Source organism: Eriocheir sinensis, chromosome 58 (genome assembly GCF_024679095.1).
Source record: "Eriocheir sinensis breed Jianghai 21 chromosome 58, ASM2467909v1, whole genome shotgun sequence".
Classification (NCBI taxonomy): Eukaryota; Metazoa; Arthropoda; class Malacostraca; order Decapoda; family Varunidae; genus Eriocheir; species Eriocheir sinensis.
Genome location: NC_066566.1, coordinates 951,007 through 976,539, shown reverse-complemented (window position 1 = coordinate 976,539; position 25,533 = coordinate 951,007). Strand labels below are relative to the sequence as shown.

The following is a 25,533-nucleotide window of genomic DNA, read 5'->3' as shown; positions in this document are numbered from 1 at the left end:
ACACGATCAGAAACAAAGAATATTAAAAAGTATATCATATGGTGAGAAATAGGGAGAGAATAGGGGAGACTTAAAAACACGATGAGAAACAAAGAATATTAAAAAGTAAATCATATGGTGAGAAATAGGGAGAGAAGGGGAGACTTTAAAACACGATCAGAAACAAAGAATATTAAAAAGTATATCATATGGTGAGCAATATGACGAGAGAATAAATCAATCCAGCATAGAACGCGTGACTTACAATCTCGACCCAATGACTGAGCGACTGATTTCATGGGTGACTGGCTGACCGTTGGGATGGTTGACTGACGGGCTGACTTATTGCCTCCCTAACTGCCTGACTGACTGATTGGCTGGCTGCATGACCAACTGATTGACCGATTAACTGCACGGCTGACTAGCTAACTGAAGGACTGACTGAATGACTGGCTGACTGATTTGAAACTGGAACCACTCTATTTTTATTTTATAGGACTATTTATGTTTTTTTTTTTTTTTTTTTTGTTGTTGTTTTTGGCTTAGAGCTGCTTCCTTTGTTGTAAAAAAGAAAAAAGAGTAACTAGAAGAATACTGAAAAAAATATCCCTGCCCTTCCCTTTCCTTCCCTTCTTTTCCTTTCCTTTCCTTCCCTATCCTTGCCCTCCCTTCCCTTCCTTTGCCTTCTTTTCCTTTTCTTCTCTTCCCTTCCCTTCCCTTCCCTTCCCTGCCCTGCCCTGCCCTGCCCTGCCCTGCCCTGCCGTGCCCTGCCCTTCCCTTCCCTTCCCTTCCCTTCCCTTCTCTTTCCTTCCCTTTCCTTTCCTTCCTTTTCCTTCCCTTCACTTCCCAACACCATCACCACGACCCTCAACATCCCTCCCCTCCCCTCCCTTCCATTCCATTCTTTTCCTTTCCTTTTATTTTCCTTCCCTTCCCATCCCTTCTCTTTCCTTCCCTTCCCTTACCTTCTTTACTCTTCTCTTCCCTTCCCCTCCCATCCCTAACACCATCATCATCACCACGACTCCTCATCACCCCACTAACCTCTTCCACCTTCTCTCTCCACGCCCGCAGGAGTTGGAGGACCTGGCGCTGGAGAAGGCGGCGCTGGAGGACCAATACAAGAGGCTGCTGGAGGAGAACCGAGTCTTGGCGGAGGACTTCAACCGAGAGAGAGTCTTACGGAAGAAATACTACAACCAGGTGAGCGGGAGGGAGGGAGAGAGAGGGAGAGAGATTATATGGTTTTGATAGATATTTTCTCTTTCTCGTTAATTTGTACCTTCATCGTTTTTATTTTATTTTATCTATTGAGTTCATTGTCTATCTTGTTTGCTTCTTATCTTTATTTTGTTGTTTTTCCTTCTTCCCGTTTTCCTTGTTTCATTTTTCCAGTGTCCTTCCTTCCTTCCTTTATTTATTTATTTATTTTTTTCTTCACATTTTTTTTCACTTTTCCTTAACTCCCTCTTTCTCATATCCCTTGACTCCCCATCCTTTGCCTCCTTTCCCTTTCCTTTCTTTTCCTTCTTTTCCTTTTCCCTTTCCTTATAGTCAGTTTCCTTCAAGTCATAGTTTTTTCCTTATCTTCCTTTCCTTTCCCTTCCCTTCCTTTCCCTTCCCTTCCTCTTCCTACCCTTCCATTCCTTTTCCTACTCTTCCTTTTCATTTCCCTTCCTTTCCCTTCCCTTCCCTTCCTTTCCCTTTCCCTCCCTGCGTCCTCGTCCATATGCTTTCCTTTTTACCGCCACAATCTCTCATTCCATCCCTCCTTTTCCCTCCTTTCTTCCGTCTTTCTTTCCCTCCACCCTGTCTTTAACCGTCCCTTGTTTCTCTTACCTTTACGTCACTTCCTCCTCGTCCTCCTCCTCCGTGACTTCTCCCTTGAGTGGTCACGGGAAGGGGAGCGGGTCTTCCTTCCCCTCTGTTATTTTCTCTTCCTTTCACAGCATACGCCCTGCACTTGCCTCGGTGGTGGTGGTGTGGTGGTGGTGGTGAGAACGCCTCCACACACACATACCACCTCTATATCATCAACAGCATCCCCGCTACTTACAATCATCATAGCAGTACACACACCATCCTGCCATTAATTCACCACCATCTCCCGTAGAATCGCATCCGCTACCACCATCATCACCACCACGGCACTATCTCTACAACAACAGTAAACTTAACCACGTCATATACCATACCATACCACAAGAACCACACCACACCACACCAGAATATTCACATCAATAGTAGTAATAATAATAACATTGTCACCCCTACAACACCATCTCGCATGCACAACAACACCGCCATGCTCTGTTTTCTCTCCTTCCTTTTCCTTCCCTACTGTTCCCTTCCTTCCCCTTCCCTCCTTCCTTCCTTCCTCTCCCTTTTCTCTCCTCCACCTTCCCTTCCTACTCCATACCAGCTTGTTCTTTTCCTTTACCTTTCCCTCCTCTTCCCTTCATTTCCCTCTTCTTCCTACCACCCTCCCTTCCTTCCCCTTCCCTTCCCTTCATCTTCTTTCCCCTTTCCTCCTCTTCCTTCAATTCCCTTCCCTTCCTACCGCTGTTTGTACCTCTCCTTTCATTCTCTTCTGTTCCTTTTTGTTTCTCTCTGTTCCCTTCCGCTCCTCTCCCCTTCCATCCTTTCCCTTTCCTTCCCTTCCCTTCCCTCCCCTCCCTTCCCTTTTCACCATAACTTCCACTCCCACCTTCCCTTCTTATATGTATTGTTACCTGTCAATTCCCACCTGTCCTTTTCCTTCCCTCTCCTCCCTTTCCTTCCCTTCCCGCCAATACTTACACCCCCACCTTCCCTTGCATCTTCTGAGTCACCTGTCAACACCCACCTGTCTCAATACCCGCAGGTGGAGGAGATGAAGGGCAAGATCAGGGTGTTCTGCCGCTTGCGCCCCGTCAGCGAGAGCGAGGCGCGGCGCGGGGGCGGAGCGGCGGAGCGAGTGGTGGGCGCCGAGGACCACTTCACCGTGAACGTGGACTCGCAGCGGGGCCACAAGACCTTCCTCTTCGACCGGGTGTTCCAGGCGCACGAGAACCAGGAGGAGGTCTTCGCGGACACCAATGTGAGGACGGGAGAGTGGTGGAGAGGGGTGAAGATGAGGAGGAGGAGGAGTGGAAGGAATGGATGGAAGAGGAATAGATGTTAGGTCTGGAGTCCGAGTTAAGCGACGAAGCTGAGAAGAAGGAGGAGAAAGAGAAGAAGGAAGAGGCTATGTGTGGGGTCAGGCGAAAATGGTGGTGATAGGGGAAGAAGAGAGGAAGGAATAGGAGAAAGAGGGGAGGCTTTCTGTGGGGTTAGACGATGATGATGGCGATGGGGGAAGATGAGGAGAAGGAGGGGTGGAGAAATAGGAGGAGGAGGAGGGGGAGGGGGAGGGGCCATTTATATGGAGTTAACCCGTCCGCTGCGATTGGCTTGGATTTGGCCTTCACTGGTAGCCTGGTAACATATAGTCCCATGTCTTTCTTTGCCTCTGTGGTAGATAGTGGAGTGTTTCCTATGTGGTATTGGCGTGCTGGATATCCCCTCCCAAGGTGCAGGACTTTACATTTTTCTTCATTGAATTGTAGCAGCCACTTTTTGTTCCATTCCTGTAGCTTGGTGAGGTCTTCTGGTAGGAAATCCGCAGTCAAGGGGTTAAGCAAAGGAACTATCTACCCTACCTGCTTTCTTCCTTCTTCACCTCTCATCAACCTCTTCCTTTCCTCCCCTCAGGCGCTCATCCAGTCCACGCTCGACGGCTTCAACGTGACCATCATGGCTTACGGACAGACGGGCTCCGGCAAGACTTATACCATGATCGGCACGGAGGACCAGCCGGGCATCGCTCCTCGGGCCTTCCAGCGGCTCTTCCAGTTGGTCGAGGCGGGGCGCTCCAGGCACAGCGTCCAGGCGTCAACCTTCATGATGGAGCTGTACAACGACAAGCTGATAGACCTGCTCAGGCCCCCCGGCAGCTCGGAGGTGAGGGAGGGCGAGGTTGAGTGTAGGGGGGAGGGAGGGAGGGTGAGAGAAGAGAAGAGATGCGAAGAGAAGCGGAGAGAAGGGAAGAGAATAGGGTAGGATAGGAGATAGGAGAAGAGGAGAGAAAAAAAGAGAAGAGAAGAGAGAGAGAGAGAGAGAGAGAGAGAGAGAGAGAGAGAGAGAGAGAGAGAGAGAGAGAGAGAGAGAGAGAGAGAGAGAGAGAAGAGGGACGAATACGGGAAGCAGTAAGGATGAAGAAAAGAAGGAATTAATAAGGAAAACGTGAGATGGATAGTCAAGGATAAGTAAAGAGAAGGTTAGCGGCGGTGAGTTTCAAGGTGGTACAGGAAAATAGTGGAGTGGAGAAACGGAATGTGATGATAATAGTGATGATGATGGTGGTAAGAGCGGCAGCCTTCAACATACTAAATATATGCTTTTCACTTCACGTTTTCAGCGGTAATTACGTCTGTTTTTGCTATTTTTACAGCGATAACGGAGGAGAGAGAGAGAGAGAGAGAGAGAGAGAGAGAGAGAGAGAGAGAGAGAGAGAGAGAGAGAGAGAGAGAGAGAGATACACACAACTCAGAGGAAAGAAAGGAGAGAGAGAGGAAGAGAGACCAATCCAGAAACACACACACACACACACACACACACACACACACACACACACACACACACACACACACACACACACTCACACACACACACACACACACTCACACACACACACACACACACACACACACACACAGACGCGGATACACAGGCACACCTTCCCTCACCCCCTCTCCCCTCTTCACCCCCTCACCCTCCTATCCCCTCGTGCCGCAGAATGAGAAGCTGGACATCAAGAAGGACAAGAAGGGTAGCGTTCACGTGCAGGGAGCCACCGTGCGTAACGTGGCCTCGGCGGGGGATCTCACGCGAGCCTTCCAGGACGGCCTCACCAACCGCCACACTGCAGCCACGAAGATGAACGTCGAGAGCTCGCGTTCGCACCTCCTCATCGTAGTCTGCCTCACCATCACCTCCAAGCAGACCGGCGCCGTGCTCAAGGGAAAGGTATACAGGCGCTAGTGGGTCCGGCAGTCAGGGAATTAGGTTGTTATTTAATCAGGAACCAAGAGGAGACTATATTCATCCAGTCACTTAATCAATCCGTCTCTCAGTCAATCAGTTAGTTAATCAGTCTTTTTTTTTCCGTTCACCCATTAAGCCAGTAACTCATTTAATCCGTCAGTCCGTCAATCAGTCAGTCAGTAATCCTTCAATCCATTTATCCAGTGACTCATTAAATCCATCATCCATATCATTCAGTTAGTTAATCAGTCAGTAATTCTTTCCCCTTCAGCCCTCCCTCCCCTGCACTCACTCCCTCCCCTGCACTCACTCTCTCACTCCCCCTCGACAGCTAACCCTCGTGGACCTGGCGGGCAGCGAGCGGGTCAGCAAGAGCGGAGCCACGGCCGACCAGCTGCGCGAGGCCAACTCCATCAACAAGTCTCTATCGGCGCTCGGGGATGTGGTGTCGGCGCTCTCCTCGGAGTCCTCCTTCGTCCCCTACAGGTGGGCCTTCAGTAGTAGTAGTAGTAGTAGTAGTAGTAGTTGTTTTTGTTATAGTTGTTGCTGTAGTGGCGGTAAAGGTGATTGTTGTTGTTTTGTTGTTGTAGTAATAGTAGTAGTAGTAGTAGTAGTAGTAGTAGTTGGAGGAGGGGTGGATGAGAAAGAGAAAGAGAAGAAGGAGAAGCATTAGTTAACTTAGTAGCAATAGTCGTTGTTGGTAGTAATAGTAGTAGCAGTAGTAGTAGTAGTAGTAGTAGCAGAAGTTGTTGGTGTTGTCGATGATATCCTTGTAGTCGAACAGCCAAATCTATAACACGTCTTCGTTCTTCGCCTCCCTCAGGAACAGCAAACTGACGATGCTGCTGCAGGACAGTCTGGGCGGCAACTCCAAGACGCTCGTGTTCGTCAACGTGTCGCCGGTCGCCCACAACGCCGACGAGACGCTGGTGTCCCTCATGTGCGTCCGCTGTGCCTCTGTTTTGTGTTGCCGGTGTAGTGGGTTGTAGCTGTACTGTGAAGCAAGCCAGTTAGTCAGTCAGCCAGTTAGTCAGTCAGTCAAGCATGTTATCGTACGTAGCTTCCAGTTAGTCAGTCAGTTTGTCAGCCAGCTAGTCAGTCGTCAATCAGTCAAGCATGTTATCGTAGGTAGGTCCCAGTTAGTCAGTTTGTCAGCCAGTCAGTCAAGCATGTTATCGTACGTAGCTCCCAGTTAGTTAGTCAGTTTGTCAGCCAGCTAGTCAGTCGTCAATCAGTCAAGCATGTTATCGTAGCTCCTAGACTCACCTTGACACTCATTTCCCCTCCACTCGGTTACTTTTTAAGCCAGTGGATTAAAATTAGTCTGTGAATGAGTTAAGGATGTATTAAAGTCATTATAGTCTCCTTCGGATTAATTTTAAACCGTAATTACAACGTAGAAAGTGGAATGAAAATAGCAGTATATATTTTTTGTTTTAATTCTCAGTATTTGTTTCACTGATTTTTAAGTTGTTTCATGTCATTACTCTCTATCTTTGCGAGCTTGCTTAACCCAGTAGCTGCGGGGATCACATTTCTTAAAGGCCCTTCCCTCTAAGCGAGAATAATGGGGAAAAATCATCACTTACGTCAACCATTTCATAATATATATCAACGCATTTGTGATCAGTTTATGCATCATCTATTTTGGGGGGTTTATATCATGGCACAAATTTGGCCCGTCGCTGCTACCGGGTTAATGTATCAGCGCCCCGCCTGACTCCGCCTTCCTTGCAGGTACGCCTCGAGAATCAAGCAGATCACCAACAGCGTCAGCAGGAACTCAGACAACAAGGAGATCTCGAGACTCAAGTCGGTGAGTGGCGAATGTGACGATAAAGAGATAGATAAAGAGGGTAAAGAGATAACGAGATAGATAAATGTAGTGACTATGGAGTGGATTTTAGTTACTCTTGATGTAGTCCTCGCCCTTGAGTCAGTGTTCATATAGTGAGTGGTGTTTTCCCCTTTCGTAGATCATCAACAAGCTGAGGAAGGGCGAGGACCTGGACGACGAGATCACTTGAAACAGGCCCAAGAGGGGAGGATGTCTGCCCGTGGCCGTGTCCTCTGGCGGCTCGTCGGGCAGCCTCAGGAGTCGCTTCGCGGGCTGCAGACTCTGGCAGCGGCAGTAGAGCGGAAGACGCCGTCCAGACACGACCGTTTTGCCCTCAGACGAGACTAATTTGGTGGTATTTAAAATGCGAATAGCTTGTATAGACATCACTTCACCGGTCTGTGAGTAAGAAACGTTTAGACACGGACTTTTAAGCCATTATGAGGCTGCTTATTTTTCACGGTTAAGTAGACAGATTAAAGAAAAACAAACTTATAAATAACTCATCAGTCTGCTCCTAAAAACAATACCAGAGATGTCATAAAACGATTAATCAGTTTTATTTAATGCCCCAAGTGTCTTGTCACTCCCCTCTTGAAAGAATCTAAGTCCTTGAAATGAAGAAATACACAAGAAATGCTGTCCCAGAGTATTGATGCCATGCAGTGAAAGGGATGAAAGAGTGAAGATGCTAGTTAACTCCTGCATTAATAAGTTGGACAGCATAGGGATGAACCTGAGTAGAAAGTCTTGGTGAAGAGGAGTATATATAGTGAGGATAACATCACCCATCTTATCTGTGAGCTGTTAAATAGTTCCTGGCGAGTGTTTGGTGAGCTCGGGAGGAAAGATTATGTCCAGTATCTCACAGCTGTTCTGAGCACCTTCGAAACCTCCCCCGAGAAGAGTATGTTTGATTTGCTTTTTCTTTATTTGCTTGTGAGAAGTAAAAAAGTTCCTGGTGAGTGTTTGGTGAGTTCAGGTGGGAGTGATGTTCGACGCCTCACAGCCTGCACTGAAGACCCCCCCCCACCCCCCCCTATTCCCCACGATCAACCCGTCCCGTCCCCACCCACAGCCCCGACACTGCACCCTGGATCCCTCTTCTCTACCCTTCCCTTCCTCTCCTCTCTTTTTTTCCCCCATTCCTTCTCTTATCCATCCCATGCTTTTCTCTCACCCCATCCCCTCTCTTTCCCTCCCCTCTCCTCTCTACCCCATCCCCTTTCCTCCTCCACCCTTCTCTCCTCCCCACTTCATTCTAACTCCTCCCTTTCCCCTCCCCCCTCCCCTCCCCCACAGAGGTGTTAAGTGAAGGAAGTTCGATATTCAAGATCTCAGAGTTCTCAAAAGATCTCAAGAAAATGCAAGGAGGCGAGGAAGGAGCCCGCATGTGATTCTGTATATACCTGTGTGTGTGTGTGTGTGTGTGTGTGTGTGTGTGTGTGTGTGTGTAAATTAACGTACCATTAGTCTTAAACCACCCAGTCCAATACGATAATGTTTTGTTATTTATGATTTTATATGTTATTCTTTTTTTTGGAAGTCTAGTACAAAGATATACATTACCATATATGTATAGTAAAACTTGTGTGTGTATATAAATAGAAGTATGGTGAAGTACTTTTAATAAATTGACTCCTAAAACATTGAAAGCTGTGTAGAATTTACCTGAAAATACCCTAAAACGAAGAATCCCAAGAAAAGATTCGTCAGAAAACGACTCAGAGGATTTGAACAAGAGGCGAAGTGATGGCTGAAAAAAATATCCTTAAGCAAAAAACGAAGTGCCCCATTAAAAGGTTTATCCGCGTTATTTTAGTCCATATCCAGTCACTGCATTGATGGATGAGAGGTGAAGCGATGAGACTAAGGGTCGCTTTCACAGTCACTTTGTTAGTTTTGATCGTTACCACTGGCGGCGATCGATGCTATAACTGTCCACGTGAAACTGGCCTATGGGGTAGTGGCGGCTGCAGAGGAAGGGAGAGCTGTTGAGAATGTGTGGTAAGGTGCGGGGCTATGCTAACCCCGCAGCCGCCACTACCCCATCGGCCGGTTTTACGTGGAAATACTATAGCGGCGATAACAGCCATTGGTAACGATCAAAACAAACATACGTGACTGTGAAAGCGGCCCTAAAAAAGCCCTAATTCTCAGACGCTTCCGCCTCTTGCGTCAACTACTTCCAAAGGCCGAAGAGGAGATCAAACTGGCTGTCATGAGTGTGTATTTAGGTTCATGGTACAGAAGAATCGTCAAACTACCACCACGGTCATGGAAATGCCTGAAACTCCTGCGAATGCCTTGTAAAACGTCTGCTTGGGCTCCGAAAGGTATAATTATGTTCCTAATACGCATACTTGAAAATATAGATCGGGTAACAGCAGAAATGAGGGCGTCTATATATATACGAGGGCTAACTGACAACCAGGACGTGAGTTGCCCGTGGCCTCTTTTGTTCCCCATAATATCAGAGTAATGGTCTAATGGAGGTCAGTCGCAGGATCGCCAGCTGAGAGAAGATACCTACGACGAGGGATGGTCACGGGGAATCGAACCTCCTTCCCCTCGGGTTGCCTGTTTATACCACGTGCCCTGGCGCCGGTGATGAGCCTTACTGTGAGGTGAGTAGGTACTGTCTGCTTTGTGTACTTGTCCATCAGTCTGCTTGTTATATGTAATGGGCAGTTTATTTCGGTAGGGAACTGATATATGTAACCTTTATAATAACTGGGTGGTGGACTTGTGTATTTTATTTTGTGGGATTTATCTTACCTTCGCTATAGTAAAAAGGAAGGAGAGGAAACGAGGTAACAAGTGGGAAGGAGGGAAGAATGAGGAGAGAAAACGAGGTAGTGAATGAAGAAAAGGAGGAGGAGGAGGGAGGTTAATTAGCGGAACAAACAAGGTTGCGATAAGAGAATGAGGGAAGGAGACAACGGGATAGAGAAAGAGCAGGGAAGGAGGAGCGATAAGGAGAGAAAACGAGGTAACGGAAAAGGAAGAAGGAAGGGGAGGGTAAGAAGAGGAAACTAGAAAAGGTTACGAGTGGGGAAGAGAATTAAAAAGGCAAGGGATAGGGAGAAGGTGGGATGATCAGACGAGGAAACTAGGCAACGAGTAGGGAGGAGGAGGGAGGCAAGGCAAGGGGGTAGAGAGAGGGGGGAAGGGGAAGAAGAGGAAACTACGTAATGATAGGAGAGGAGGAGGGATGGAGGAAAGGGGGTGGGGGAAGGAGGAAGGTGAGGAGGGAGGGTAAGGCAAACAGGTGTCTCATTTTCTCAGCTGCCAGCACACCGTTCACAGGTATGAGCCAATCGTGTTGCATATTTGAGGTTTTATTTTGTAATGGGGCCAAGTTAAGGTAAGGTTGGGAACACAAGGTAACATACCGACCCTTGAGAATGTGGTTGACAGGGGAAATAGAAAACCAGATGGAGGTGAGACAGAGTACGTTAATATTTAAGTGTACATTATGCCTTTTGACTCGTGAGCAGACCCCCTTAGCACTCTGGTGTTGTCAATTACTTATTTTCAAAGTCACCCTCTAATCTGGTTAACAGCTACCACCTAAACACAATCGGGTATCTATAATTGATGCTCGTGTGTTACCCAGGCAAGAGCAAACCAGTCACGTGAGTAGTGCTTTGCAGGGTCGAACCAACACGAGACTTGATGGAGCGACCTTGCGAAGCGCTACTGGCTGGTTAGTTCGCCCGTGTCTGCGTATTGATATAATCTCAGAACCTCCTGATTAGTTCTTACTCGAGCATAATTACACACATCAATACTCATTTGCTTGCTTATACTTGTGTGAATTTGTATACTTATGATTGGTTCACCATATTTAGATCTTAAGCATAATTACATGCATTAATACTTTTTTTTTTATAGAATGCGGAGTGGAAGTTCTGGAAATGAATGGACTGGCACATCACTGGAGTTTCGAGAGGACAAGCTGGAGCAGGGTAGTGCCGCCCCCATGACAAGCTAAGCAAGCCCACGGGGAGCAGAAGGAAGAAGCGAGTACGTATTTTGATTCCTGTGGTTCATCGTTACTGCATCTTCATGTTCACTGGGTAACCTAACTTAAGTACTTGATTGTTTAGTGAGCTTCTATTACCATACTTAGTTAATATCTCTTTCACTTCTTGTTGAAGGTTCTGGCACGACTAGTGTTAAGTGTGAGGTTTCTTGATAGACTAAGGCTTAGTTATAGTGTTCCTGTCCATTACTTTCCATGCCGGTAATACCTACTTTTGCACGAGTCCTCGGGTCCTTAACAGCTGTGCGTACTGTTTTGAAGCGTAACTTTCTATAATGGTTAGTTGGCCGTTCATTTTCCATATCCTGTAGCCGACTTGAATTAAATGATATATTAAAGTTTTAAAGTCCAGTTTGTCAGTGAGATAATAGGTCAGTTTGATAGCTATTGTAAATACTTCAGTTGATCTTTTACAAAAGTTGACCCCCCCCATAGCTGTGCTGTTTTGTTTCTAAGAGTTAATATCACCTAGAATAGTTTTGGTAGTTGTAATGCCCTCAACACCAGAATCCATGTAAAACTCAGCCTCCTGAATTTGCCCATTGAAATATCAGTCCAGAAACTTTTCTCAATGTACTTTTCATTGATGTTATTCGGTGTACAAAATTTAGTCATCTCCCTCTAGTGAAACCTTGTTCATTGCTTACACTTGTAGGTTATTTTAATCTTCATTAAATCCTTCCATCATACCTGGACGTCCAGCTGTAAGGTATTTTAGGTATAATAAACACAATTAATGGCAGTTTTTTATTTGAAACTTGTTTTCATACAACAGGTCTGACATGTGAGGACCCTGAAATTTAGTCATAGGCTTTCACCTCCAAATTGGATTTAGGTGGTCAGTGTAAATGAGGCACTCACCATTAATAGGGGTACAGACCACCCCAGTCAGATACACTTTTTCCATAGAAATTGCACGTTTCAGATCCAGTCCACCCTGTTGGAGGGAATGTATCTAGGGTGTCAGTATGGTTTTTAAAAGGTGGACAAAGGCAAGTTGAAGAATTATGACAGCAGAGTCACTGAGCCACATTCATTCATTCATTAAGTGGGGGTTGGGGGCATCATGATCATGAAAAAAATTCTTGCTCCTTAATTATCACAGCCAACGTCTGTACACAGCAAAAAAATAAAACCCTACTTGGAATGAATGAATGAGAAATTGTGTAAGTTTGTGGTGTCAGTGTAGATGGGATGGGGGTCAGTGGTCATCAGAAAGGTTGGGGAGTGCAATGCTCATTACATCAATCCCATTCAATCCATTTTCCTACATCAAAGTTTCATCAAAGATTAAACCATGACTTCAATATTAAAATACACATTGAAAATCTTATGCAATTATCACAAACTGTTTAGAGAGCATGTAGCGACCATTTTAAACTTTATTCTCGGAAGTTATGGTGGTTTGAATTTTTGTCACTTTGTGCTGTAACTTTTAAAATGAGGTGGTCTTGTATTGTGGGCTGTTTAGGAAAATTTACTTACCTCATAAGGGTTTAATTCTGTTAGTTGACTGGAGGGGCTGGACTGTGTAGTTTTGTACAAAGTTAACAAATTTCATCATTCTAGAATGTGCTGTACCAGTCCAGCATTTATTTGGTTGATGGCTGAGAAGCTACATGAAGACCATTTGCTCCTTGGAGACGGCAGGCAGCCACAAGTGAAAGGCAAGTGTCCTTGCATGATATAATAAAACATACCAGTACTAGTCAGCATAACCAATGTAATGCTTTATTATATAATAAAACATACCAGTACTAGTCAGCATAACCAATGTAATGCTTTATTATGAATTTGTAAAGTTAATTTTAAGAGTATTAAAACAAAGAGCAAGATTTCAATCAGTATTTTTACATTAGAGATTTTACAATAGCTTTGAAAAAATCCCGTAATTTAACCGGGGATTGAACCCTGGTCTTCTGTGTAGAAGTCTGGGCAACAAACCACTGAGCCACTGATGAGCTAAAAGGTCACAGCACCAGAGACCACCTCTGTGGCGCTACACCTGATGCCCCACCTGCACACTGTGGGCACGAGAGAAAAGTGACCTCGCTCACGCTCCTGGTAGCTGGAGATGCTTTTTCAACAGATAATGGCACATAGTGTATTTATAGATTTTGACTGCATTATTGCGGCTTCTCTAATGTATAAATAGACTGTGCCGTTGCAGGTTGATTAACTCTACCTGCCAGGAGTGAGTGAGGTCACCTTTCCCTCATGCCCACATGCAGGGCTGGGATGTCAGGCATTGTGCTGCAGGAGTGGCCTCTGATGTGGTAACCTTTTAGCTCACCAGTGGCTCTGCTGGTTTGCTGCCTTGACTTTCACTCTGAAGGTCCAGGTTCAGTTCACTGCACTCTGTGGTATTAACATTACAGGAATCTGTGAGGAATGTAGCCAGTCACTGATGTCCCTCATGTGCTGTACTGCTGGGTGACTGAGGTGCATTGTGACAAATAATGAAGTGTTTGTAACTACAATATTTTTTTCAGATTGCGTTCTCTTCAAATGCTACATCTCTGGAGACTGCCCTGCTACTGCAACACCTTGTGCAAAATGATCTCTGCTGCATGGTTTCATGTGGTGCCCTGTCATGTGTGAGAGCCTTGTTGGCTGACTAGTTGTCAGTAAATAAGCAGCTTTTAATGTAAGAGTCAGAGACTCCACCTCTTTGAAGTTTTGCTTTTGCTTTTTTTTTTTTTTTTTTTTTTTAATTTTATAAATCCCATAAACAGAATGGTAGTTCTCTGGAGACTCTTCAAGGTATTGGCATAGTAACAATAAAGGGTTGGTTTGAAAAGCATCGGCTGTTATTTTAGCATGATCCTGTTGGTTCCAAAAATCTCTGATAATATTGTGCTCAAATACTAAGGCACTAGTGGTAGTGACTCCCTGCAGTGGGACATAAAGTGCAGTAGAAAAGACAATCTTTAACACTGTGATAAATTCAGCTGGAAATCTTAATGTGAACAGTTTATTCATATTCTCCCTGATATTTATCCAAGACAATTTTATTAACTTGAAAACTATTCAAATCTTAGAAGTTTGTCTCCTGAACAGGACTCAAAGTGTGCATGCATTGTAAAGAATTAAGCAAAATAATACCATCTTGAATCAACATGACAACTCATGAGAGATGAACTCCATAGACTTTCTTCTGCCTGATTACTCTCACTCCTTGATGTGAACTGCAGGAGATCTAGCAGTATGCTTGGTATAGATTCTGCCTGGAAGAGACAAGTGGTTTAGACACTGAAGGTTCCTACGCTAACACTGCCACTTCTGAGGAGGATGGGGTGGCTAGGTAAAAACCTTTTGACTGAGAAGAAATCTTAAAAACTCTCGGCATTTGTTTCACTATATAGTTGATCTGTTGCTGGTTCTCATTATAATCACAGGAATTATTAACAGTGTAGGAGGTACAAGGCATGGATCACAGTATGGGGACAGACACGGCAGCAGGCACTGTTCCCTCTTTTTGATTTATATAAGTTGCATTTTACACCCTATACAAAGAGAAGATATAGCAAAAAAAGGGCTAGGGTGACTTTCTTCATAATGGGAAAATATAACAGAATAAACATTAGGGAAGTTAGAAAGGAAGGACAAAATGCAGACTTTACAAAGGCGTCTTAAGAGATGGAAGTTGGTTCAGCTGGGAAACAGTTTAAGTCCTTAGAGGAAGGTCGAAATAGTTGACTGTACAAAGAGATCTCAGAGTTAGGAGGTCTTGTCGCCTGAGATAATTTGCTTCATAAAGTTAGTTACTGTATATACTTGTAGTAGAAGCTGATCATCCAAGACTGTATAATATGTTTGTTAGGAATAGATTTACCCCCTAGAAAAGTAGCAGTAAGAATCCCCTAAAATGCTGCATCCATGTAACAGAAAACCCCCTGAACTAGTCCAAGAAAAAAATCACTCAAGAAATTCACCTCTTTAGCCGAGTACACAGCAAGTAAGGAAAGAGTTACGTCCAGGAAGGATACAACACCTGACTGTACAAAGAGATCCTGCTTCCCCAGATGGTGTTGACCGTGCCTCCAGCCTCACCTGTGAAGACGAAAGGTGTGACGTGGAAGTGTCATCTTCATCTGGGGCAGCAAGTGGAGAGGTGTTGTCGTCGCCCTCAAACGCCCACCAGGACCACATGCTGCTGGGAGAAGTTTTCCTGTAGTTCTTGTGGTGCTGGACCAAAGGGTCTGTGTGGTCTGCATATGTCTTATTTAAAAATAAGCTTGACTGCCACTTCCTTCACTAAAGTAAAAAGGCAGTCTTGCTGGCATCAAATTTAATGTGATTTCATGGACAGACCACCTCAGGAAGCTTAAGTATAAACAAATAAACTCAAACTGCACCAAATTTTCTTCAGTAATGTTGTAACACAAGGAGAGAATTAACTCCCACCTTCAAGAGCTCCAGTGCTCTGCAACTAATTAATTTACAAATTTGTCCACCACTTCCTCCGTCTTGATATTCACTAGGGCAGAAACCCAAAGTTTTGGTGGCCATTTATTGAAGTTTATTTTAGGTGTAAGGACAGACCACCTAGGACCATAGTGTGTGTTATCTGAACGTACATGTAAATCTGTGAATTAAAATTCTAAATTAAACCTCCCAGAAGCCTTCTAAAACTCTAGCCTTCAGCTTGCCAAGGCTTGCCCTTGCACATTCATGCATTCTACCTCACTCCTCTACATGCTCTGTTTATTCATCCTCCCATGCTCTCCAGGTGACCAAACCAACTAAGTAATGTACTCAGGCTCCTCCAAAGATGATGAATACAGTCTACCTCTCATATGGAAAGAAGGTTTACTTCCTGTTGTGTAGGGCTATTAACTCAAGGAAATTTACTACTCTACAAGTTCATTATAGTTCAAGAGGAATAAGCTAACCTGCTGACACAATACAAGCATAAGAAGGATGTGCATGCATGTGTGGCCTACCTCAGCCTTGACATTGGCAAGAGCAGAGATGATGGATACATAAATCTGGATGCCCTGCAGGAAGACCTTCTCACTGATGAATTCATTGTGGTCGTGCAGGAGACGCGGCGTGTTGTTCATTGGGGAAAATCCAAGAGCCGGGATGCCAAGCTACACCAAACCAGACAATGAGAATTTGAAGCACAGCACTATTGGATATCTACGTATGTACACGGCAAAGCAGCACGAAAGTAATGTATTTCTCATGTATTTACTTATATCTAGGTATTAGAAAATTATAGGTATCTGAAAATTATAAATGGAATTGTCTTTTATGCAATCACTTCATGGCTTGATCTGAAAGCTTAGCAAGGTCTATTACTGGCGGCTGCTTGAATCAACACATCAGCCCCAAGCACTCGCTGTGATGACTGTTCCTCACCTCTCTCAGGAATCTGCTGTCGGTACAGGCTGGAAAAATTTCCTTATGGATGGTTATTTTTCTGAAAATAAAACAAAAAATCAAATACGAATTAACATTTTACATACTATTTACTTGTTTTTTTATTATTTAACTGAAATAAATTGATACCCATGTAAAGAAAGAACGTACTAAAAGCAATATAAAAATGATAAGTGGAGCAAAAGATTACATGGAGGGCAATAAAGCAACAAAGGGGATGTCACTGTCTTCCACCCTTCCTGGGACTGTGCTATATGTGCCACACAGCTGGTGGAGGGTCATAGTGGTGGAGGGCACAATGGTTTAAATCCATTACGTGCCCCCAGGCAGGCATACCCCATGTGTTAGACTCACCCACCACTGCACACAAGAATACCGTGTCTAGATCTAAGGTTCAGGCTATTTTACAATCAATTCTTTCCTTACAAGAAAATAACCCTAATTGTTCCTTCTAGTAATGTCAGAAGCATTTCACACTTACTCCTTCTTGCAGGCTTGAGAGAAGGCATCCCACCAAGGACTCTGCCCGTCCTCCACACACGTCATGTTTGTGGCTGTGGCCTGAACACCAAAAGATATAGACATTTGCAAGCAACAATTTAAAGCAAGGGAAGTTCCAAACTCTGGTATAATTTTACTTCATTTAAGTAATATACAAAACATACTGACACTACTTAATGACAAATAACGGTTCTCCACATTTGTCCCTGTTTACTTTGTCGCAAATATATATGAAAAACTATCAATCAATCAATCTGTGGGGACATACACAGGGGGGTGCATTGCCTCACCCACCCTATGATGCCAAGCCTGGGGAGAATAAACATATATACAGTAAATCATCCCAAAACTGAAAGGCAGCACAAAATCAGGTCTCTTGCATCAACACCCTTGTTACAGTGGGAATGAGATATCAAAAGATAATACAAAAATGGTAGATACAACTTTGAGAAAACAAATTTTATAGGTTTGGTAATTACCAGAGCTGGGACTACCGATTGACATTTGGGATCGGTACTACCGGCGGTAGATTACTGCTACCGATACCGATCATTCGGTATTTTGAAGAAACTACCGAATACCGCTACGACCGCGCATGATGGCAGTCAATCGTGTCGGTAGATTGAAAAGCAGCGGACTTTTTGTTAAGACTTAAGAGAAGACGACCCCGTCAAAATGAAACGGACAAGTTTCAACACGTTCGAGCGCATCTATGGGAAGCAGTTAGCAGGAAATTCCAGGTATTACTTTGACGTCATCACGCTTAGCCAATCACCGGCCGTTCTGGGCGTTCTCAGCCAATCAGAGGCAGCCACGACCTAGCATTCTCGCTCCGCCAAAGTTTTGGCGGAGCCCTCTCTTGTTTGGCCTGCCGGCGAGTAGCCTACACTACGCTCTAGCTCCTACGCTCGACAACGTGCTCAGCCTCATCGCCTAGTGTTTTAAGTGGCAGTGTTTTTAAGTCCACCATGGCAGCAGCACTTAATCGTTTGTGCTTTTAACTTTTCAAGTGATTTTCCTTTTTTAAACTTTATTTTACATTAAAAAAGTTTTGATCAAGTCAGTGAACTATTTAATCATATTGTTACGAACCAGAGGTTAGGATATGCTGTGTGTTGAGTGAGGCTCAAGACTGCTTCAGTTGTAATTTTTTTTTGTGTTGGGAAGAAATTTATTTTGTGAAAGTTAATAAATAATGCTGTATTGTCTAGTTTGTTTAAATTTAACTTTTTTTCAGTTTGATGTTTATTTTTTGAGGGAGAAATTCATTTATTAAATAAGTTATGTATTTTTGAACATAAAAAAGGTATTAAAAGACTCTAATTTACTTCTATTCTTAAGTTAACCGAAATAAGAGAGAAATAACTTAAAAAGTGTGTTATGGGCCTTTAAAAGCATTTTTTTATTATATAATTATAGTGTTTTTTAATCTACCGATACCGAATCTATACCGATCGGTAGATTTCTGAAAAATCAACCGATCTACCGATACCGATTGGACGCGGCTCGCTACCGACTACCGATACCGGTGGTAGATTTTTTCTACAGAATCCCAGCTCTGGTAATTACTTTTTAACCTGGTAGCAGTGATGGGCCAAATTTGTGCCATGATATAACCCCCCCAAAATAGAGGATACATAATCTGATCACAAATGCTTTGAAATATATTATGAAATGGTTTGTGTGAGGGGTGATTTTTTCTCATTTTTCTCGCTTGGAGGGACCATTAAGAAACATGATCCCTGCTGCTACTGGGTTAAGAGGATTTGAGAAAATTTAGAGAAAGAAAAGAGACAGGAGTGGGAAATTGTTCTAAATCTTTATAACATGGGTGTGGAGGTGTAGAAAAAGAATGTCACTTACCGAATCTACAATCTCCAAGACCACGCCCTCTCCGGCATCTCGGCACCAACCCCGTAACATGTTTTCAAATTCAACCACATCCACCATTGGCGGAATGCGAATATCAAATCCCACGGACAGCTGCGCAGGCACCACACTGAACTGGACACCTCCCTGGGGCAAGCAATAACAGGCATCACAATCAACAGCTGCATTATTAAGTCGTTATAGTATTTTGGAAGACTGACATTTTGTTCAGTCATTAAAAAAAATTAAAAAAATAAAATAAAAATAAATGGGGGGAATCTGGAGCTGCCTTGTGTAAGCCATTAGGTCTCTTGCAGCCTCCCTATGTTCTTATGAAAATCTTGAGGGCACTGACTCAGTAAACACTTTAAAACCTTAGCTAACCTTTGTCTTATAGCTGGCTGGTACCTACTCTACTGGTATTAATGGAAAGGGGAAAGCAAACTAGAACAGAAGGTTGGAATATCTGACATGAGCAGTTTATGAGTGAGAGGACTGGGATATTTGACTTGGGAGGAAGGTTTGGAGTGAGAGGACTGGGATATTTGACTTGGGAGGAAGGTTAGGAGTGAGAGGACTGGAATATGCAAAGGAGAGTATAGAAGGAAATGGAGATTCCTCTGCCACAACAATACTAATGACAGCAACAAGCAGGCATCAAACTGAAAGTATGAATTAAAAATATAAAATGCTGATAGGTGCCTTATTTAAATGGGCAAATGTAAACATACACTTTTCAATGAGCTTAGAATTATGGGGTAGGAGCAAAGAACCAAAAGAATAAAGAGAATAAAATGTTAAAAAAACTAACATGAGTTCTAACATAAGTAAAAAATCTTGTAAGAGGCAGCATTTCTCAACAGAGGACATGTTAAGACATAACCCTTCCTTAAAAGGTTTGTTGCATAAGGAAGAAATCAGTTTCGTTTAAGAAAACTAAGTTAATGTAGGAGTCCCTCACCTCCAGCATGGTAAGGTTGAGGGTGGTGACATGCCCGAGGGGGAGGTCTGGGTTGTCCTTCATCCTGCGCTCCTCCTTGTCCCGGAAGGAGAGGAAGGAGTTGATCACCCTGAGGAGCTTCTCCCCCGCGGTGTTGGGCAGGAACTGTGACCCGTGACCTGGCTGTCCGCTGCACCTCACATACACATCTGGAGTGGGTGCACATCAAAACACTACAATCCAGTGGTGTTCCCCCAGCCATCCCACACCACTCCATCTAAGGTTTGCCAACTCATATGTACAGACCAGCACAAGTAGTATTCATCAATATAAAAATCTTTGGAATATTGAGTTGAGGCATGAAATTGCTACATTAGGGTGGATACACAAACTCATATTATTTAAACTTGCCCTGTTTGGTATGTTTGATATGTAACCTATTGGATATTCTCTGCAATACCAAGTCTACAAAAAAGCCTAAAACCACATTCAGTCTTCCCTCTATTCTGCCTTGTGGAGGGAAGAATCAAGAGGATCATGATGAATTGATCAATGCTACTTAAAATATAATTATGCACACTGTTCTTAATTATGTGACAGGCTATGCAACTCTAACTGGCATGAGAAACACGTACACCAGGAGTGCCTTTCACCGTAAAACACCAAGAAGTTCTCCGAGGTGCTGGCGTACCCTTCATCCAGAGCAAAACCAACGTTCATCTTCTTGAAGTAATCCATCTTTAGAAGCGCTTGAGTACCTTTGCCATCAGTTTCCTCATCTGGAAGGATATGTTTGTTTTGATAACGTTACTCATTCGTAGGCCTCCCATTGGTCTTAGTAAAATACTGCTAAAAGATCACTAACTTTACATGCAACAATATTAGCATCCATATACATACAAGCTGTTTCAGTACATATGGTCATGACACACAATGTTCCTTTTTCATATCTGTGGCTTGCCAGGGTAACCACTTCCAACCCCAGCCATCACTTTAACCACCTGGCACAAAAGTTAAATGGATGGTCCTGAGGAATGTTTGTCCATCCTTCTTGAGCTGCTTCAGTGCCTCCAAGTACTGCATGGCCACACTCTTCATGTCCTGAGTGCCCCGGCCATAGATGTTCCCTTCCTCGTCCTTGTGGGCACTGAATGGCTCATGTTTCCAGTGCTCCTGTGAATAACCCAACATATATTTAGTGACAATCCCGTGCTCTCACTTGTTAATTAAATTAGTTGGCTACTGTTGTATTAGATATTAGAATTATTAACTCACTCTCCCACCATTTTTCCACTCATATCAATATATAATTACTGATTACCCATCAGTGACCCCATTCCTCATAAGGATAAGTGAAGAGTCAAAAAAAGTCATGTGCCCGTTCTGAGGTGCTCTGGGCAATAGATAATGGAGGTGCCCCAAGCCCTACCCTCAACCCCCTGTGTCATAGGAGCCTTGTCCCCTCCAGCTGCCCCTCACAAGTCACAGCATGCCGTGGAATACAGAAGCATGCATCAAATCCCCAGGTCTCATAACTCACATTTTTACCACGCTGCTTCACTTTATTGATGTAACCAACCACTCACTCCCAAACTCTGAACTTATTACAAAGTATGGCTGCAGTAACTGAGCAATGCTTTACTACCCATTCCAGATTCCAGTTCCAGACATGATTACTCATAATACTCCTCCTGTCATAGTACTGTCATAATACTCCTCACCTGACTCACCATCAACACAAATAATCTCTGCTGAGTGCTGAATCTGTCTATAGTAATTATATGATTTCACATAAACTAGATACTACAAAGCAAGCAATCATGGGAAGTATTGCAGCCCATCCTTCAAGCTGTTGACAAGCTTGATATTCAATAGAATACATGGGAACAATTCTCAAAGGCAAAACTGAAATGAATTACTCAAGCTGCCATTTTCTGTCTACAAAATGTTATGAAAAAATTGTATGAAAAGCAAAGCGCCAACTTGAGTATAAAACAATTAACGAAGAGCAAGACCTACTGGGAAGACTGGCACAACATCTGTGTGAGAGTTGAGGAGGAGTGAAGGCAGCGCGGGGTCCTGGCCCTCCAAAGTCATGATGACAATGGGCCTCCCCGGCACACACTCCAACACCTGCACCTTGGCCCCCAGCTCCCTGCCCTGATGCTCCAGGAACTCAGTACAAGTTGCTGTTATCAAGGAAAACAGTACTTAAAAATTGGATCAAATTCTACATTGAATTTCATGTTCAATGATTTATTTCACCACATCATAATTTACATTTAAATAAAACATGCACATGATCCTGCTTTGTGTGCCTGTGCTTGAACCACTGATGGGAAGCCGAGTATTCAGAGCAAGAATGTCATTTGCTAAATCTGACTTTGACAGTTGTCATTTCCAGTGTTCATATTTATACCCTCATGAAGAAAATAGCATTTATTTAAATTAATTTTCCAATAATTTATAATAAGTCAATGTGTCATGCAACCTTGGCAAATGACAAAGGAGGAGGCTAATTGCTGGCTGCCAGCCACCCTACAGAAAACATGAGGGAGGGTAAAGTTTGGAGCATATGCTATAGCTGCGCATGGCCTCGGTGCTCATCTCCGCCGCATTGGCCCTTGGGCCTGTGGTGGGATAGAGCCCATCACCTCAGGACACAGGGCCAGTGTGACATCCGGATTACCACAGTTTACCTTCCCCAGGTTTCCCCAGGTACTCATTTATCAACCAGCATGAAGGGGAGGATGAACAGTTGGGTGAGCTGCACACCGATCGACTGCCTGAGCTGGGATTCGAACCCAGGCCTGCGGAGCTTACTGCTCCTGCAATAGAATGGAAATGTCCCAATTGAGATTTAACAACCATTAAGCCTTGCCATGCACACTGATGCTGCCCATATCATTGGCATCATAAAAAAAGTTCTGAAGCACATCAAAGACTTCAGGCTTCTTGACTTCAATGGTTGCAAACTGATGAAGTATATAGGTCACACATGCACCCCAAAACTGCCCCAAAATATCTGATCATGAATCTACAAACCACCATCTACACACCGAAGTGCCCTATTAAGGGAGAGGGAAGGAAAAAGGGAAAGACTGCCTATGCATTTAATTTTACTACTAATACTATTGTTGCTGCTGCTGCTACTCAATAATATGAGAAGGGGGCAGCCATGGGAATATCTTCAACCCGGTAGCAGCGACGGGCCAAATTTGTGGCTTTACCATGTAGCAGAGACGGGCCAAATTTGTGGCTTTACCATGTAGCAGCGACAGGCCAAATTTGTGGCTTTACCATGTAGCAGCGACGGGCCAAATTTGTGGCTTTACCATGTAGCAGCGACAGGCCAAATTTGTGGCTTTACCATGTAGCAGCGACGGGCCAAATTTGTGGCTTTACCATGTAGCAGAGACGGGCCAAATTTATGCCATGATACAGACCCCCCAAATTGATGATACATAATCTGATTGCAAATGCTTTGATATATATTATGAAATGGTTTGTGTGAGGGGTGTTTTTTCTCATTTTTCTCGCTTGGATGGACCATTAAGAAACATGATCCCCGCTGCTACCGGGTTACCTTGCTCACCATAATCTGGGTTTGGTTGGACTGTTCTGATCCTGATGTACTCTCTGAAGTTGGTGACTGCTGGGTGCTCGTTCTCAGTCATGGCTAGTCGTACTGTGGGAACAAAAATGAAAGTAAAGAGTTAAAGATTGCATGATCAACAATAATATATGACAATAATATGCTGTGGCCTGTCAGATAGGATTTGTTAAAGACACATGCAAGAGAGTGAGTAAATCTTGATGGGAGTGGAGGAATTGGGGATAAAGGAGGCTGAATTGGCAATGCAGATGGCTGAGGGAAAAAAAAAATAAAAAAAAAAAATAATAAATAAATAAAAAAAAAAAAATGAAAGTGAAGTTAAGAGGAATATCAGAACACAATAGTTACATGTCATTAATACACGACTAACTGGTCACTGAAAATATAACCAAATAAACAACAATGCATATCAGTTACTGGGGAGAGGCAAGTTAGGGTCCCTCTCTACAGTGTGTTCAGGGTCACACTGGAGTGGTTATATTATGGCTCCTCTTTGGGCTATATTGTATTCATGGTAATGGTCACACCCTCCCACCCACATGCAATATTCATAGTAAACGACAGACACGTACTAGCTATACTGTGTTCACGGTCACACTCACACCCATCCACTGAGGACACTCACCCTTGTATCGGGCTTGTGGGGTCACGTACGTCAAGGTGACCTCCACGCACTATGAAATGCGATGTATACAAAACTGAGACGGTAAACACTGACGGACGACATTCATACAAGGTGGCGTGATCTATCTGTCGTGGTTTTTTCCATTGACAATTGTATGCCTAATTCGTGGTGATATTAAATAATAATAATAATACATTGATATCCTACTATATCACTGATCGGTCACCTACCAGTGATCGCGACCTCGCGATATACAAAAATCTAAATAGCAGTCTAGTTACCATTAACATACATAGTGGGAGTTTGTCAAGCAGACTGCCTATGATACAAGTACAATAAAACACTGGCTATGTAAGAACACGCACTCTCATAACACAGCAAACGACACATACATACTATACTGTGTTCAGGGTCACACTCACACCCATCCACTCAGGACACTCACTCTCATAACACAGTAAACGACACACACATACTATATACTGTGTTCAGGGTCACACTCACACCCATCCACTCGATCAGGACACTCACTCTCATAACACAGTAAACGACACATACATAATATACTGTGTTCACGGTCACACTCACACCCACCCCACTCAGGACACTCACTCTCATAACGCAGTAAACGAGACACATAATATCAAGAAAAACACCAACACAACCCTCTGTGCTCCACTAAGTAAGGCTGCATTACTTTACTACTCTTCTCGGTTTCATGACATGACTAGATTGTTCGTGAATACATCAGTGAGATACGGAATTGGCGTGGAAAGCACCTGCTGGGCTCGCTGGGGAAGGGTCGTATTTTAAAACATCTCGTCGCCCAAGCACTGATATTTGACAAGGCTTTCGCATGAGTTTTGGGCATTTCCAGGGATAGTTTAATGGCCCTGGTGGTAGTTTGATCCTTCTGTACGATAAACCTGAAATACCACTCATGAGAATCTGACTTGATTTCCTTTTATGACCTTAAGAAATTGTTTGTGAGAGCCGAAAGCGTCTAAAAATACGGACCTGGTACACCTGCCCCTCCTGAAGCTCACCAGGTTAAGTGAACCGACAACACGAAATAACATAGTCCCCGTCCTGAGCTGTTACTTGAGTCAGGCATTGAACACAACCATTTTCTTTTAACTCGGATACGAGAGAGAGAGAGAGAGAGAGAGAGAGAGAGAGAGAGAGAGAGAGAGAGAGAGAACCACACAACCTTGCACCCCAAACACAACTCACAAACACATACAAACACCCACACACGTAATACATATATAAGAAAAAAGAAGTTTTAACAATAGCGGCATCCTTAACTTTTAAACTACTATATAGTTACCTGGGGGCAACACAACATAACACACGTTAACTCTGCAACATAAAATTAAACTCCACCAGTATTTCCTGTCGTGAAGCGCTTGTCCGTGCAGGCGGTGACGAGGACTTGGGACAGGCCAGGACAGCGTCTGTATTTTGAAGTTCCGATCCTACATCAGACTTTAGCTGCAATCCTATATTCAAAATAGAGTTCTCCGGCTCTTCTCAGCTCTGTTTGCACTCCATGTATCTATAGCAATCATCTTTGTAGCCATTCGGTTACGTGTTTTCATAATGTTGAAGACGGAAGAATATTTCCAATTCAGCGCTTTGATTTAGGGTGACGCAGTCCAGCCCC

At 43.9% G+C, this 25,533-nt stretch overlaps 2 protein-coding genes and 1 long non-coding RNA gene across 14 annotated transcripts in view; 2 read left to right on the top strand and 1 right to left on the bottom strand.

The window, feature by feature from the left end:
- LOC126985012 (uncharacterized) overlaps positions 1 to 8,529 on the top strand; it is a 91,872-nt gene extending 83,343 nt beyond the window's left edge. For all 3 annotated transcript variants that reach the window (XM_050839247.1, XM_050839246.1, XM_050839248.1), the window contains 8 exons: positions 1,054 to 1,182; positions 2,843 to 3,058; positions 3,712 to 3,960; positions 4,795 to 5,025; positions 5,375 to 5,529; positions 5,867 to 5,983; positions 6,781 to 6,859; positions 7,020 to 8,529. In XM_050839247.1, the coding sequence (XP_050695204.1) occupies positions 1,054 to 1,182; positions 2,843 to 3,058; positions 3,712 to 3,960; positions 4,795 to 5,025; positions 5,375 to 5,529; positions 5,867 to 5,983; positions 6,781 to 6,859; positions 7,020 to 7,070 (1,227 nt within the window). In that variant the 3' untranslated portion in view covers positions 7,071 to 8,529. The remainder of the gene's footprint in view (positions 1 to 1,053; positions 1,183 to 2,842; positions 3,059 to 3,711; positions 3,961 to 4,794; positions 5,026 to 5,374; positions 5,530 to 5,866; positions 5,984 to 6,780; positions 6,860 to 7,019) is intronic.
- Positions 8,530 to 9,357: 828 nt separating this feature from the next.
- On the top strand, positions 9,358 to 13,642 carry LOC126985011 (uncharacterized). Of its 4 annotated transcripts, none has more exons than XR_007738274.1 (3): positions 9,358 to 9,507; positions 10,778 to 10,909; positions 12,498 to 13,642. It is a non-coding gene; the product is annotated as an uncharacterized LOC126985011 (long non-coding RNA). The 4 variants fall into 4 exon arrangements; XR_007738276.1 differs by having other exon boundaries at positions 9,497 to 9,515; XR_007738275.1 differs by lacking the exon at positions 9,358 to 9,507 and adding an exon at positions 10,115 to 10,189.
- The window catches only part of LOC126985009 (aminoacylase-1-like), a 57,632-nt gene continuing 45,716 nt past the window's right edge, over positions 13,618 to 25,533 (bottom strand). The window contains exons 3-15 of one of the 7 annotated variants that reach the window (XM_050839240.1): positions 23,222 to 23,314; positions 22,326 to 22,454; positions 21,646 to 21,815; positions 20,628 to 20,799; positions 20,262 to 20,405; positions 19,648 to 19,835; positions 18,681 to 18,833; positions 16,798 to 16,877; positions 16,296 to 16,356; positions 15,876 to 16,024; positions 15,336 to 15,415; positions 14,982 to 15,081; positions 13,618 to 14,155 (exon numbers count right to left, since the gene is read on the bottom strand). In XM_050839240.1, coding sequence (XP_050695197.1) covers positions 15,409 to 15,415; positions 15,876 to 16,024; positions 16,296 to 16,356; positions 16,798 to 16,877; positions 18,681 to 18,833; positions 19,648 to 19,835; positions 20,262 to 20,405; positions 20,628 to 20,799; positions 21,646 to 21,815; positions 22,326 to 22,454; positions 23,222 to 23,303 — 1,335 coding nt within the window. In that variant the 5' untranslated portion in view covers positions 23,304 to 23,314 and the 3' untranslated portion in view covers positions 13,618 to 14,155; positions 14,982 to 15,081; positions 15,336 to 15,408. Of the gene's footprint in view, positions 14,156 to 14,981; positions 15,082 to 15,335; positions 15,416 to 15,874; positions 16,025 to 16,295; positions 16,357 to 16,797; positions 16,878 to 18,680; positions 18,834 to 19,647; positions 19,836 to 20,261; positions 20,406 to 20,627; positions 20,800 to 21,645; positions 21,816 to 22,325; positions 22,455 to 23,221; positions 23,315 to 23,814; positions 23,841 to 23,867; positions 23,889 to 25,533 lie in introns of those variants that run through there. The other 6 variants (XM_050839241.1, XM_050839238.1, XM_050839239.1 and 3 more) reach the window with 6 other exon arrangements.